Below are 16,539 nucleotides of genomic sequence, written 5' to 3' on the forward strand. Positions count from 1 at the left end.
AAGGCCATCCAAGGCCAACAGAGGCTCTAGGTGGGATTTTGACTTAGAGGCATGCAGTCATAATCCCAGAGATGGTAGCTTGCCCCATTGGCTCCTCAGCCAAGCACATACACCAAAGTTATGCTTCTTATAGAGAATAATATCCTGTGAGAAAACCCAGTACTGATGAGGATTTAATGTGGTCTGATTTCCCTCCTCCCCATTCACTCTACCATGGAGTGTCAGCCACCCATTCCACCCATTCAATCCCAAACAACATGAAGGTCATGTTCCAGTCATTATTACTTTATCTCCCCTGTAAAAATAAAGAACAGCAAAAGAACAAGTCAATAAAATACTCAAGTCAGTAGGAGGCACAAGGCAGTCTTCATTTCTTCCACATATTAGAAACATTTTCAATGACAGTTCAGCTTCTCTGAGGTCCATGCTAAGCAGTAAAACATCAAGAGCAAAAAAAAGCTGGGTTGGAGGGAATCCCTTTCAATGAGGCAATAAAGTGAGCTATTTCACTCCACCATTTCCCTGAGAAACTGGAAGCCACCCTGCAGGTCCCTGAGAAAAGAGTCATTCCAGTTTGTGCCCCAAGCACTCTCACCCCAGAGCGTGTCTATGAAAGGTCACTGAAAGAAGAGGGCCTTACTGAATGGCCACTAGTAAAATGCTAATGGAGAGCTGACTCCTTAGGGGTGCAGCTCTTTTAACAATAAGGGCCATCATCTTAGTCAGAGCTTCTCGTTGTAATTAAAAAGGTCCAAGCCACTCTCACAGTTGCAGGTTCCACATTAGTTTCCACATTAGTCAGACTGGTCCCTGGGAGGTTCCCACAGCTGGTAAACTGTCGCATCCCCTAATCAGTCAGAATATATTCTGATGGAATTCTGAGACTACAGATGAGCTTGGAAAAGCTCAATGAAGCCTTGACCAAATGAGCAGAGCTGGCAGATTACAGAAAGACTAAGGTGCTTGGAGGTAAGTTATCCCATAGGACAGTCAGACAGCAGACCTGAATGGGGAATGGGACAGTGGATGGTATCTTTGACTCTTCAAACTATAGAGTGGATACTCCTGCTGTTCAAATATTTCAGTCTCAAAGAAATAAAACCTATCTTGGGCTGTTCTTTCTTCTGATGGGCTTACCAGAAAACTCAAGGAAATACCCTCATAGATACCCACACAAGAGCTTCATATTTTCCTTTGATTTCACAGTTGCTCTTGCAAACCCAAACCCATACCATAACACTCTAAAGTGTAGAATCAGACAATGTTTTGCCTTGCTTCAACCTCAAAGGATGGCTCCAAGTTCTCAGTTCTGCCCTGACGGTGCCTGTGGCAGCAGACACAGTGGAGGTAGTCCACTACATTGTGGGTGAAGAGTGAACGCAATGGATGCAAGTACTGGAAGAAAAGGAGCATGAAGCCAATGGAAATCAGGTAAGCAATAATGAGTTGCAAGGCAATCAAGGAATGACAGTAATTTAGTAACACTTTCACTCCAAAGAACTTAAAAACCAAGACCATGATCACATTCTCTACCAACCTCACACTATAGTGCAGGCCCATATGTCCCCAGTTCTGGCCCTTGTCAATAAGTTCTCTGTCTGCCAACTTCAACTGCATGGCTGACCAGCAAGAGAAGTTAATGCCAGCATAGAGGACAGTGACTGAAATCAGCACCACTAGTGTGCCTACTCGGCTGAAATTCTTCTCAATGTTATTGGGCATCTGAGCACCACTTCTCCAGAACTTGACCCAAGGCTCAAAGAGGATGATCAGGAAGTTTAGCAATAAGAAAGGAACAGCCTTCAGTTTCAAGGTGGCCGAGAAGAGCACCAGAATCACAAGGCGGGAAGTGATCTCCAATGTCCTCCAGGTGGTGATGCAGAGGACTTCTAATGGCCCAAGGCGAATCTTGTATTCATCATACTTGATCTGGATAGCCAACATATTGCAGAGGGTAGCCCCATAGGTGACTGATATCAGGGAAAAGACCATTAGCACAGCTGTAAGGGGAAAAAAAAGAACAAAGATGAAAGTTGAGATGTCAGGGTCCCATTTAAGAGCAAACTTAAGTATGATCTCAGCTATGTAAACAAATAGCATGCACAGAAAAAAAATGGAAAGAAATAAACCAAAATGTCTTTTTGTGATAGGTTTCTTTTTGGTTTTTTTGTTTGTTTGTTTTCTTCTTTATTTTCTTTTAAATGTTCCATTCAAAAAATATGAGGTCCTCATATACCCCCCATCCCACCCACCCCCTTCCACATCAACAACCTCTTCCATCATTGCGGCACGTCCACTGCAACTGGCGAATACATTCTGGAGCACTGCTGTACCACATGGACAGTGGTCCACATTGTAGTCCACACTCTCCCCCAGTCCACCCAGTGGGCCACGGCAGGACACACAATATCCAGCATCCGTCCCTGCAGCACCACCCAGGACAACTCCAAATCCTGAAAATGCCCCCACACCATATCTCTTATTCTGTCTCTTGTGATAGGGTTTTGCACCAGTTTTTTTTTCTACTTTTCTCTATTTTCTAAATTTCCCATGATGAACAAACACTGTAATATTTTAATAATCTTGTAAAATACAAAATGAACTTTTTGAGAAGGGTAGATCTCAGAACCAACTTTGAGAGGTCACTAACATGAAAAGAGCATACATAAAGTGATAGAGCAGAATCCGCACAATGAAACAGGCCTCTGAGCAAACATTAAAGAAGGTGGAAAAAAAATCCCATCTGAGAAGATCCATTCTTAGGAGATGCAAAGAAAATGATCCTGCTAATAGAACTCCCTACTTAGATGTATATCTTCTTCAAGAAATTAATCTTGTGTGTGTGCGCGCTTCTAGAATGCTTAACCCCAGTGACAAGTTTCAAGATGTGTACTGGAAATTCCATGAGAGCAGAAGGGACCATGTCTATTTTGTTCACTGTTACATGCCCAGAGCGTAACACACTACCTGGAACATAGTGGGTGCTAAATAAATGTTAGTGAAATGATGAAGAGTTCTGAGTTTAGAGAGGCAGCATAAAATACCTAGGATTAGAAGTCCTTGGTTAAACTGTATGGGATATTGTGAAAGTCACTGTGTCAGTCACTATGTGTCAGTTACTGAATTCACTGAGATACTCTAGAGTTGCTTGTATTTATTATCAGCAATGTTAATTCACCACCCCATGCTTTGGTATACTTTAGGAATCCCTAGACTTCCAGCAGAGTGGTTAAAAATTTTTCCTTGCCCATGATATCCATACCACCACTATAAGTTAGAGTAGGGTCCCCAAAGTGTCAGAATGCTCTCTGACTTGCTACACTAAGTCTCAACTATAGAAAACAGTGGTGGCCCTTTCCTTTACTTCATGTCAAAGGATATTGACCAATAAAAAAAAAAAAAAAACAGTGCCTTCAAAGAAAGGGTTGCCTAAGGGGTACTTCTCCAAAAGAAAAGCCAGAGCTTTCTGTTCCCATAACAAGACTGGATCCAAGGAAACTAGAGTAAGGGAGAGTCAATACAATTTGCAAGAAAAGTGTAGACCTCCCCATGGAAACCCAAAAGGAACTACAGATTTTTTCTGAGATCATTTCCAGCTATAAGTAGAGTGCTGGACTCTCAAAGACAGAATGGGAGACTCTCCTAAAGTGGCTACTATTAGATTTATAAACCACTCAGTTTCACCCTCAATAGCTGCTGTGTTGTGTGGAGTTGGGAATTTCAGAGCATACATCTAGCCAAATGTGTCAATGCATTCTCTTAAATTAGAACTCATTTATTGATAGCAGTATAATCAAAGGAAGAAATCCTGATGCTTCCAATAAATGTAAAAGCACCTTCCATCTGTCTCCTTACATATAAACTTGCACAAGAGACCATAACACTGTTAGTGAATTTGTACATCTATACTTATCCAGATGGCCTCCAAGAGAAAAAAAACTTAGAAAAGAGGCAGTAAGGAAAGGTAGAGGATGGATGAAAGTGAGAAAAATAAAACTAAAAAGTTGTTTTCAAAACTGTAAAAGAGATAGTATTGCCAAAGTCTTAAATAGGATAATTCACTGAAGAATTGAAAACAAGACCTTGGAGAAAGCTTCCCTTACATCTTTTGTATAATGAAAGAGTTAGAAACACTTCTGGTTCCACCTTCCTAGGTTCCAACTCAACTCAATCTTTGCCACCTACTATTTGTGAGACCTTGGGGAATTTAACCTCTCAGTGCCTCTGTTTCCTCATTTGTAAAATGAGGGCAATAACAGAAATTATCTCTTAAGGTTCTTGGGATTAAATGAGATAATTACATGTAATGACATTGCTCTAAACCCTTTACATGTAATTATCTCATTTAATCCTAAAACCATTTTTCTTTGAAGCTGAACAAATGTAAGTTAATAGCACAAAATGCCCTTCCCCCCAGCATGGGACATGACTCCCAGGGATGAGCCTCTCTGGCACTGAGGGATTACTACCAATGCAACTGGAAGAAGACCTTGACCAAAAGGGGGAATGGATAAAGACAAATGAGTTTATATGGCTAAGAGACTTCAAAGTGAGTTGAGATGTCATCCCAGAGGTTACGCTTATACATGTCTCAGCAGGATCCCATTGACTGCCACAGTAAATATTACCTCAAATAGTGGGGCTACTGAGGGCTCTGGAGACATCCAGACACTATAGGCAGGCATGACAGCTCAGAAGTTTGGTGCCCAACCAGTGGACCCTACTTTGGAATTTTTATTTCCCAGTGTGACAGAGTTGGATTAAGTTGTGGTTTTCCTACACATGGCTCTTTTGTCCCTTTTGTTTGAACCTATAGTTAGGACTAGAGTTGATAGGTGTATGACCAAGGGATTTAAATCTTTGGGCTATCTATGTGCCAGTCAGGCCCTGAATCTCAACAGAGTTGCAACACCTACTCTCCAGTTCTTTGGACTCACCCAGGACAACTAACAAAGAAATGATGATGTACAACAACCATGCCAAGGAACAGAGAGTCTACAACTGCAAGCAAGATAGTCCCATCCATCTGCCCCATGGGATCTAAGCCCCCCTCTCAATTAGAGGCAGAGTGGGGATCACCATCCCAGAATCCTCAGGATTGGGGAGTGAATGATGGACTAAAGTAGAATTACTGGTATTCTACTATAGCCTTATTGTTATTCTAGCAATGGAAAAACTTTTATCATTGATGTGGAGGCAGTGGCCTCTGGAGGTTCTGAGGGGAAGGAAAGGGGAAATAGGTATAATATGGGTGCATTTCCAGGACATTGGAATTGTCCTGAATGACCTTGCAATGACAGTTCCAGTTAGTGCCAATGCTCCAATATGTGTTCATCAGTTGTAACATATGTACCACACTAATGAAGGATGGTAATGTGGGAAAGTGTGAGAGGAGTAGAGAGTGGGGCATATGGGAGTCCCCTATATTTTTTATGTAACATTTATGTAATCTAAATATCTTTAAAATACATAAATAAAATAAAATAAAAACAAATAAAAATGAAAGCAACAAAAATAGTATAAAATGTTACTATCAGACAAAAAACTAACCACATTATACTAAGTGAAGGAGACCAGGCACAGAGTATCACATATTGTATGATTCCATTTTATAAAATGTGAATGTAAATCAACTTATAAAGATGAAAGGAGATTACTGGTTATGTAGGTCTGAGGAAGGAATGCTAAGGGGTGTAGAGTCTTTCTTTTTGGAGTAATGAAATTGTTCTAAAATTTTTGAGATGATGCATATACAACATTGTGATTATACTAAAAACCATTTATTAAACACTTTGGATAGAATAGCTAGAAACAGCAGCTATGTACAGTGGGGGAAGCATAGAGACATTGAGAGGTGAGGAATGTTCTTATTTGTCCATTTTTTATTTATTATTATTATTAAAATAATGAAAATGCTCTAATAATGACTGAAGTGATGAATGCACAACTGTGATTACAGCAATACCATTAATTGTACATGTTGGATGACTTGTAATGCCTTATTGATGTGTATCAACAAAATTGATTTCTTTAAAAAAAAACTGATAGATTTTTTCATAATCTGTAACAAATGTTCCACAACAATGTAAGGTGTTGGGGGAGGTGTGATATAAGGAAATTCTGCACATTATGCATGATTCTTTTGTAAGTTCACAAGTCCTTTAAAAATATATATATATATATATATATAATTAAGTGCAAAAATATATAATAAAAAAAGAAATGCAAAGGACCTAAAATAGCCAAAACAAGTCTGAAAAAAAATAAAGTTGGAGAGCTAACAATATCTGATTTCAAGAACTATTTCAAAGCTATAATATCAAGACAGTGTGGTACTGGCATAAAGCTAGCAAACACATCAATGGAACAAGAGAGAGTCCAGAAATAAACCCACACATATATGGACAATTGATTTTTGACAAAGGCACAAAGACCAAGCAATGGAGAAAGAATAGCCTTTTTAAGAAATGGAGGGATAACCAAGGGGCATGAGGAAATTTTGGGAGTAATGGATAAATCATTATCTTGATTGTGGTTATGATTTTATGGGTACATACAAATGTCAAAAGTTATCAAAGTGAAAATTTTAAATATGTGCAGTTTATTGTATGCCAATTGTACCTCAATAAAGCTGTTTTTATTTTTTTTTTAAACTGATAGAGTTCATAAAAATAAACTTTACAAAAATGTGCAACACCTATAGCAAGAAAATGATACAACTTTACTGAAGTACATTAAAATTATTTTTAAAAATAGAGATTTATCATCTTCCAATACGAAATTAACACTGTAAAGATGTAAACCCCTTCCAAAATAATATAAATAACTTAATGCAATCCCAATCAAAATCTCAACGAAATGCTGTTATTGTTTGCTTTGTTTTCATTTTTTGGTGGGGATGGATTGACAAGTTGATCTTAGAAATTAATCTGTTTGGAAGATAAGTATAAATTGCTATCAGATATGAGTTGAGAAAGGTCTTTGTAAGAAAGAGACACAATCTAAAAGCAATGAAAGCTTTGACCACATAAAAATGTAGTGTTTCAGAATGTCAGCAGATGGAACAAAGCATAGTGTGTATTTTGTGTCTAGTGTGTTACACGTGTGTTATGTGTGGGTTACATTTATGACATGTATACACACAGAGCAAAAGTTTATGCTATGTGAGTATTTGTGTGTGTGTATAAATATGCATAGACAGAAAACATTATGCAAATGTATATATACACATTCATCCACAGCAGAGAAAGGATTATATATCCAGAATAAGTAAATACCTACTATAAACTAAAAAGAAAAAGACAACCCACTAAAAAAGTGAGTAGAATATATAAATAAGCAATTCACAGAACACGAACAATAAGCAAACGTGAAAAGATGTTCAACTTCACTCATAATTAAAAAGCAAATTAAAGCAACCAGTTATTTTATAATTATACAACTAAATAATATTTAGTTTAAGATATGGGGAAAGAGTCGCATTCATACACTGTTGGTAGGAGTAAAAGTTTTTGAGTGTAACCTTTTGGGAACGTAATTTGACAGTATCTATCAAATATCTAAAAATGCATATCCTTTTACACAGCAATTCTACTGCAAAGAATTTATCCTACAAAATTTCATTCAAGTACACAGACATTTACAAATATATTCACTTTAACATAGTTTGTAATTAGAAAGAAATCTTTTCGTGTGAAAAGTTAGAAACAAACTTAATTCTTTCAATGGAGGATTAGGGAAATAATAGAATAATCCAATTCATATAAGGGAAATATATATATTTATATAATATATACATTATATAAATATATATATATATATATATAACATTGAAGAAAAATATATTGGCATACTTTTGAAAAAGACAGCACTAAACCACTGCTAAATACAGTCCATTTTTTGGTAAAAATATATACACACACATATGTTCTATGTATGTTTATATTTACATAGTTTAAAAAGTCCAGAAGGATAATCACTGAATGGTTAACCAAAAGAGATTACTTTTGGGGAGTAAGATTACATTTCTTATTTTATATATATTCCATATGGTTTTGAATTTTTACCATAACCAAGTGTGAATTTTATAATTAAAAAAATAAGGGCAAAAATAGTAATACACGATCATGGTAAAAATTTGAAACCATAGAGAAGAATATAAAATAAAAAGTAAAAGTCTGCTTGACTTCTCATTCCCACTCTCCAGAGGTAAACAGTTTCTTGCAGATCTTTCCAGAACATTTCTGTGCATATACAATTACCTGTAGGTAAATCAATTTGTACATGTATTACTTCTGTAATATGTACCCTCAAAATTCTCGAGAGGAAAAACACCATCATTTCCAGAGATTTTTCTCCTCAAACTACTGTCAATTCTAGGTATGTGAAAAGCTTCAGACCAGTAGAACTTCATGAACAATTCTTAATAGGGAAAAAGAGAAAAAAGGGTGAATTTCCTCCTTACATTTATTTGAGATGCGGGCTTTGCAAAGCAGCATTAGTAACTAACATGGAAATGGTCCAAACCTGTACCCACACTGGTACCAGCTCCAGCCCAAGCAGATACAGCTAATCTCATAATGTTAAAACTCTAACAGCACCATATTTTGACTTTTAAAACACTGACTCACATTTCATCCTGCACTAGAGGTCCTATATATCTCAAGATCCCTCTTTAACAAGCCAGTGACTATGTTGGTAAGTCCCTCAAATGACCACAAAGAAGGTCAGAAATAGGACCAGGCCTGACTCTCATCAGTGTTCACTTCACACCCCTTTTCTTTCTCCCTGATGGAGTTGGGTGTAGTAATTAAGTCAGTGGTTCCCCAATGTGGTTGATTGGAATCAACTGGGGTGCTTTTAAAAAATAGATTCCTGGCTTCTCCACACCCTGGGATTGATTCAGATCTGGGGAGGGAATGTAGTTTTAAAAAGAAGATTAATACAGGATTCTGATGATTAGTAATATTTGGGAATCTCTTATTTAAAGACATCCATCCCTAAACAACAAAAAAATCTAAGTATAATTTAAACACTCTGGGCAAGGGAAAAATAGCCCCTGACTATTGGCAATACTACCTTCTTCTGGGTGCAGAAAGGGTTTATCTATAGCATTTAAGTCTAAATAGCTTACCTCAGTTTAAGAAATCTGGCAGGTCCAAGATGTCTGACTCCCCAAGTTCTTTGACCACAGAACTTTCTGTGATGATAGAAATGTTCTATATCTATGCTGTCCAATACAATAGTCACTAGTAGTCACTAGCTACTGGCTAGTATGATTTAGGAAATGATTTTTAAATTTTATTTAATTTTAATTTATTTTTTAAAGATTTATTTTATTTATTTCTCTCCCCTTCCCTCCCCCCCTCCCCACTGTCTACTCTCTGTGTCCATTCGCTGTGTGTTCTTCTGTGCCCGCTTGCATTCTTGTCCTGCGGCACCAGAAAACAGTGTTGCTTTTCTGTTGCGTCATCTTGCTGTGTCAGCTCTGTGTGTGTGGCGCCACTCCTGGGGTGGGCTGCACTTTTTTCACACGGGGCAGCTCTCCTTGCGGGGCGCACTCCTTGTGCGTGGGACACCCCTATGCAGGGGATACCCTTGCGTGGCATGGCACTCCTTGCATGCAGCAGCACTGCAAGTGGGACAGCTCACCACACGTGGGTCAGGAGGCCCTGGGTATCGAACCCTTCGACCCTCCATATGGTAGGCGGATGCTCTATCAGTTGAGCCACAACTGCTTCCCTAATTTTAATTTAAATAGCTACATGAATTCATTGGCCAATGCATTGGACAGCTTAGGTCTAGACTTCTAAGACATTTGATTTTTTTAGTGGAGCCCTCCCTTCACCTGACCCCACTCACCTCTACCCAGGGAAATCTCCGCAGCAATCAGGGTCACATAGAGCTGATAGGTCAGCTGGGGCACTGAGCCCAGGAAGGCTTGAATCTGTGACATACGTTTGTAGGCATTGCGGTGCATAGCCAGGGTCCGGACGGAGTGGCCCACCTCCCATTCTATCAGCACCTCCTCGCCATTTGTTAGCATCTTCTTTCGGGTGAGGCTGACATAGGGTTCCTCCTGCCCCTCTTTCTTCCACAGTGTGAGGTACTTAATCATGGCCTCCAAACATCTGCAGAAGTAAAGCATCATGGGAACTTAACTAAATCTGTCTTGGAAAGGGAGGTTGTAGTGAGGGGGAAAAATAACTCAAAGAAGTTGTACTGCTTTTTGCTATTCCTTCTCTCCTGTCTTGCTCATTTCTCATGAATCAAAGAGTTGATGTCATACCTTTTAGAAATTACTTGAAGTCTCAATCTTTTATTGGTTTGTCTCTCACATACTTAGAATACCATTTCAGAAGTATTTCCTTAAGGACTCAAGGGATTGTTTTGTCTTCTTAAGAATAGGCTTGTGGTAGAAGAGAGCGTAGAATACAAAGGCATTAAGTAACTGCTGTTTTCTGTGTTGAGAGGAAATGATGAAGGTACCAAAGGCCCTGGTTTTCAGAGTTCCTTTGATGTAGGCTATGGAGGCGGGGGGTGTTCATCTCTTCGAAGATAACCTGAGCTGTATGTGTCCTGAGCTGTGCATGTGGGGCAGTGAGAACTGCAGCCCTGCCCTTGGTAACCATGACAACAACTCCAGTCCTGGAGAAACAGTTTAGCAATGCAAACTCTATAAACTTTAAATATTCAGGGAAAATGCAAAGCAAATGTGCTAAAAGCTTACCTAGAATGTATAAAGTCCATGTTAAAATCTTACCTAGGATGTGGAAGATATATGTTAATTCAGGCTTATTGAGTGCTGAAACAAAGAAACATTTGGACCTTCCTCTGTATAAAAAGAACTCAAAAATCTTGTTCTGGGTTTGGATTTTGAATGAGAAACTCCAATCCCAGCCAAATAAATCTTTTATTCCCATCCCGAAATTATTCCTGAGTCCTGGCCGTTCTATATGCAAATAATTTAACCTCTCTTGACTTCTATAACACCTTATGTTCTTGAGGTAAAGCATTTTTTATTCAAAGCATTCGGTTCCATAAATCACGGTTTTTATGTTCTGCTTTTTCAAGACAGAGCCCACAACTATAACTGTATTAGCCGAAATGTCTATGGAGGTGGTAGGGTTAATCAGGAAAAAAACCTCTCATATCCACAGGAAAGCCCTGTAGTAGCAAGTGTTCTTAAAAGACTTAACTTAAAATTGAATGTACTGTATGCCCAGAAAACATCAGAAATTCTCTCCAAAGGTATTTTTTTTGTGTGTGTGGCACTTGGCCTGTTTGGGAACGAGAGTCTTTTAGATTTGATTCTTTCTTTACAAAGAGGACAACATTCTTTTGAGAAGCTACCATCCTCGAGACAGTAAAAAGACTACATTTTCTGCTGTACCCTTCCCATCTCCCCCATATAAATTAGAATTCTTATTAGTTCTGATGTAGTGAATAGAAGAAGAAAAACTACTAGAGACTCTTGTTTTGGAACACCTGAGTTATGACTTCCCCCACTCACTCTGAAATGAATGGAACTGCAGACCATTTCTATGAGAGGTAAGAATATTTGTGGTGTAAACTAAGACATCCTCCCTGACAAACTAAGGGTAGGGGTTGTAGTTATCTTGCCTAAAGTCCTTATCACATGGTGGGTATTTTATATATATTTGCTGAATGAATGAGTGAAAAGGAAGAAAGAATACAGGGTGAGAAATGAAGAAAGGAGAGAATAATAAAAGTGGCAACATGATTTAAGAGACAGGCTCAGAGAATTATATGCTACCCAGGTTTTGGCTCCCAAAGGAAACTTTAGAACAAGTGCTAACTGCCACTCTCCATAGGATGCCTCTGAGATTGGTGCATTTGTGCCATTCTGAAGCATGGAGTTTGAAACTTTAACTTTCTAGGGACAAGCTCAAAAACCTGGGAAAGAAAAAGATGGAAGGAAAGAACACAGAGGAAAAATCAACATTCTCTTCCTATTTACGGAAAATGCGTAAGTGCATTTTCAACAAAAGGTTTAGATTTCAACCCATGCCCACCAATGCTATTTCTGAATACAATACTGGGGGAGGAGGTAGCATAAATACTTCTGTTTCTGCTTCTATTCTTAAGGTTACTGGCTTGCCTTGCTTATAAGCTTCAGTAGATTGGAGTACACTTTATTTGCAGAAGTATATTTGCACTTCACATAAGGGAGCCAAGCTCTCCAAACAACTTCATGTGCTTGATAGCACTAATCAAGTTCCTACCTACCTAAAAAGCAATTGGCCTTGAAAATAAGCATATCAAGAATATAATTTATGAGTTTTTAATTAATTTTCTCCTACTGTAGGGTTAGCTGACAGAGGTAATAAATGCTTCCCAAACATTTCTAGTGGAAGCTAAACCATGCAAATGAAATACAGCACTTAATACTCCATATAAAGATAATAATAGGATTGCTTGGGGGAAAATACTTTGTTTAGTAGAAATATTTTGACAATGCTCTTTAATCATTAGTTAAAAAGGTTTAACAACAATGCAAGTTATTGATGGTAGGGTGAGTTATGAGAATCCTGTATGATGTTATGTATGTTTTATAAATTCACAACAATTATTATACACTTATTGTTTATGTATGTTTATGTATGAGTGATATACTTCAACAAATTAAAAAAAATACTCCATACGTAGGGCTCAAATCAAAGATGGCTCAGGAGACCGCAGAGCAAATACGGGAAGTCAAAACAGAGCTGAGGTGGTACTTGCTGAATTTTGCATCTTGAGAGTGTATGGCATTTGAAAAGGGAGAGAAGAATGACTTGCTCTTTTAACAGTGCCTTTAAATTTCTTGGTTCCAAGTTCAAAACAAGTTCTTCCCTTTACAACTTAATTTCAAAGATTTAGAACTGGAAAGGACCTTTAGATCACCTAGCCCAAATGCTACATAGAGGTCACGAGTCACACCTGACCCACAGATATGGTTTGGTCCATACGGTATCTCTTTTTGCTTAATTTATCAGTTGCCAAAATTTAAAATCATGACTTTTCATATGAAAGTCTGTCTTGGTGGCTTCTCCTGAAAATTTGGGGGATGTGGCAATACTGGGTCCAAATTACAACATAGAAACAATGGGCTGGAGCTGTAGAGCAGCTGCCTCCTTTAAAGATGTCATCAGACTCCAGATTGCCACACTACTCACCACTCTTCATCATTTCTCTGACCTTGAGACTTAGTTTTCATTTATCGTCACACGTGAAACCATTGTTTTTCTTATATTTGGCCTGCTTCACTCATATTAGCTACCTGTGTGGCTTCTGTAAGCATTTAGTTTGGGACCCATGATCTAGACCATTTATTTTTCAGATGAAAGAACTGAGGCCCATACATCTTAAAGAGATTTCACCAAGGTCACATACCTAGTCAATGACAGATGGAGGACTAGATTCCAGGTGACTTGAATTCCAGGTCACTATTTCTGTTAATATACCCCATTTTCTCTGATGGAACCTAATCAATTCCTACCTGTTTAAAAATATATCGATTTTTAAAAAAGGGAGATTCCATTCTTGATCAGTTTCACAGACTGTTTTTAGTTCTTTAGGGATAAGTTATGTCCCCATTGCAATTGTTACATCAACACTGACACATATTCTTCAGCTGACTGCTGGTTTCTGCTTCTCTTGCAATCAAGACAAACTTAGTCCATTCCTACCTCCTGACCTCATAAGTTTTGCAACATCTCCCTACCTTGAAAGCCCCATACCATCCAGATGAGACTGTTGACACAGATGTCTATTTCCTTAAAGTACATTCTAGTCCCTTCAAGTCAATCTGAATGGATAGACTTGATATTATTACATTGTGCTACTGCTTCCAGGTGGAGAGATAGATCATCTTCCTTTGCCCCTTCTAAGCATGTACTTTTATTGCAGAAAGATACACAGAAATAAATTGAAGAACATTTAATTGACAGAAAAATGAACTACAATGGGTCGGGGCATTAGATTACCATAGATGGCTTAATATAGTTTCCAGATGTCAAATAACTCTGGAACATTAGAAAATAGCAGCAGCACCAGCTCAAGAAGCTCAGGATAAAGAAACTGAATGTGGGATGGGATGGAGGGGTAAGGAACTTTCATCCAATTTAGAGTGTCTAAAAGGCAGAGTCAAAATAACACACTCTGCAGCTATGGCTTGTGTGCAAATCCAGAGAACAAACATTGTCTAATGAGGTTTTTATCAATGGTACCACATGTAGTTTTGGAACACAGATACATGCCAGATGTTCATCATGGTAGCATTTAAAATTTCAGATAAGATTATTTGGATGGTAGGCAGGGAAGCCAATAGTTGGAGAGAATGGGAGAAGCCATTACATTACAGGCATAATACCAGTCTTCTAAAGATTAACTTCACATTTCTCTGAACAAGTCTGGGGATAGAGGAAGAGATACAAAAAGTTGCTCACCTGATAACAGGCCCCAAGAGGATTAGATGCATAAACAATAATAGAGGCTTATCTTTGGCCAGATCTCTGTGGACAAAAATGAGGGTCAACTGGACCATAATGGATGAAAACATAAAGAAGGAAAAAGTGTATGTCATCCAGTAGGTTTCATTATTCTTTCGATAGATTCTAACCATATACAAGGCAGACGCAGCTTCCCCACAATACAGAAAGGTGGAGAAGAGGATGCCAAATGGAAAGGTAAAGCGTGGGTTCGCCCCTCGGATTACATCTTCTTGCAGAGAAGAAATCTGATCCACATTTGCCTCCTCAGGAATTTCATAAACTCTGTCCATTGTCGAGGCTCTGAGTGTTGCGTTTTGGTCTCCAGAGCACACACATAACCCTCTCAAGAGAACTCTTGTAGTGGCTGCAGCCCAAGTATCAGTGAGATGGGCTCTATCAAATCCAGTTCTGAAACGGAGATCACCTAGTTAGAGCACGAGACCTTTCTCTTCTAGTCTCAAATTAGACTTGTTGGAGTTTGGAAGAGAGAGATCTGGAATACCACTTTGAACTTGACTCTTGATTCGCCCAAGATTCCAATCGTCAACATTCGAGCTGTGAAATTTGGACAAGGCAAAAGGAAGCATCCCGGAGCCCAATCTGGAATCCAATTCCAGGTGCGCAGAGAAGAGCCATGGGAGCAGCTGTTTCCGTGGCTGTTCCTCCTTTCGCAGCCCCACAAGCAAGTGGGTAGCCACTCTGTTGAGGCACCTGCTCGCGAGGACTCCTGGCCAGTGCGTATTCTCAAATCAGCGACGAACTGAGTCAGGGCAAAAGAAGAGGGTGCGCAGCCTGAGCGTTCCTTCGGAGAGTCAGTCCAACGCCTAGATACCCTGGCTATTGCTAGGCTGTGATTACTATCTTGCCCGCTTGCCTGCACTCTCTCAGGACCAACGCAGAGTAGAGGGCTCTCAGGGTGGCTCCTAGGATTCCCCAAGCCCGGCCCCCCGTCTCCGCCGCAGGAGGAAGCAAAGCAACAGCCGGGTCCAGAAGAGCAGTCTCCGCAGAAGAGAGACAGCGCTCGTGCGCGCCACAAGAACAAAGAAAGGCTGGAGGGACTTCCTCTCTAAGGAGAAACTTGGTTCGTGAGAGGCACAAGAAGCAGGGCGCCAACCCGGCCGGGCAGATGTCACCAAACTCTTGGGCGCCGTCTGCTGCCAGGGTCCTGCTTAACCCGCGGTTTCAGACACTGAAGGTTGGCAGCACAGGAACTAATGCACCGGGATGGCGGGGGCGGACGAGGTGGGAGGGGACCGCTGGGGCCAAATAAAACCAGCCTGAGAACTCCAGAGAGGACAGCCAAAGGATGCTCCGAATGGAAGGACGCGACAAAAGGGCTTGGGCCACTCCTCAGAAGCACTCCTCACCACGACCTCCGGACCCCAGAGGGAGCCACACCTATCCCCTTCCCCCAAGATCAGCAGGCGCCCATTCCTACCCTGCCCTCCCTAACTAGCTGTTTCACTCCCACACTAGTTCAATCCATGTGGTTAGGCAGGTGTGTTCGCCTTGGCGTCGCTGGGTCCTAGTGCCGTTCCAAATAATATAGTTGTGGTTGGGTGGGGAGAAGGGGGCTGGGAAGCAATTGGATTATTAAATTTCCTTTCCAGCAACATTGTATGCAGAAGAGGGTAGAACAGGAGGAGGTCGGTTGGGTTTCAAGACTCCGGGTCAGGCCACAGACACTGAAGCTCATTAATATATGCCTTGATTTCTCCACTTGCAAAGAAAGGCCACGATAGGTTTAGTGCGAACTTTCAGGTCGTTGGCTGAAGGGTTCGGAAGAGGTGCCAAATTCCAAATAGACTGGCAAAGAGCGAAGAGAGCTGTTAGTAAAAACTGAAAGGTGTGTCTTAAAGAGCTCTAAAAATTGCCTGGATTCTTAGAGCAACCCTCCCCCAGCTCACTGAGCTTTTGGTTTCATGCCTTCATTTGCATAATTCTAAAGCCCAGAGAAAAAGAGAAAACATCTGCCTTCTGGTAATAATATAAATGTAGCAGAGCCTCTGTCAATCTTCTTTTGCCACAGGAAGCCAGTAAAAAG

General features: G+C 39.8%; 1 protein-coding gene across 1 annotated transcript; it reads right to left on the bottom strand.

The window, feature by feature from the left end:
• Nucleotides 1-264: 264 nt before the first annotated feature.
• On the bottom strand, nucleotides 265-15,983 carry XKRX (XK related X-linked). The gene is made up of 3 exons (XM_058291352.2): nucleotides 14,451-15,983; nucleotides 9,862-10,130; nucleotides 265-2,000 (listed from the first exon to the last, which is right to left on the bottom strand). The coding sequence occupies exons 1-3, from the start codon at nucleotides 14,783-14,785 to the stop codon at nucleotides 1,255-1,257; spliced, it is 1,350 nt and encodes a 449-aa protein (XP_058147335.1). The 5' UTR covers nucleotides 14,786-15,983; the 3' UTR covers nucleotides 265-1,254.
• Nucleotides 15,984-16,539: the final 556 nt, after the last annotated feature.

The sequence above is a fragment of the Dasypus novemcinctus genome, chromosome X (genome assembly GCF_030445035.2).
Source record: "Dasypus novemcinctus isolate mDasNov1 chromosome X, mDasNov1.1.hap2, whole genome shotgun sequence".
In the NCBI taxonomy this organism is placed as follows: domain Eukaryota; kingdom Metazoa; phylum Chordata; class Mammalia; order Cingulata; family Dasypodidae; genus Dasypus; species Dasypus novemcinctus.

Coding starts and splice junctions, on each gene's coding strand:
- XKRX (XM_058291352.2), bottom strand. CDS start 14,785: ATGGACAGAGTTTATGAAATTCCTGAGGAGGCAAATGTGGATCAGATT. Junction 10,131..14,450: donor CTCTTGGGGCCTGTTATCAG/GTGAGCAACTTT, acceptor TTACTTCTGCAG/ATGTTTGGAGGCCATGATTA. Junction 2,001..9,861: donor GGAGATTTCCCTGGGTAGAG/GTGAGTGGGGTC, acceptor TTCCCCTTACAG/CTGTGCTAATGGTCTTTTCC.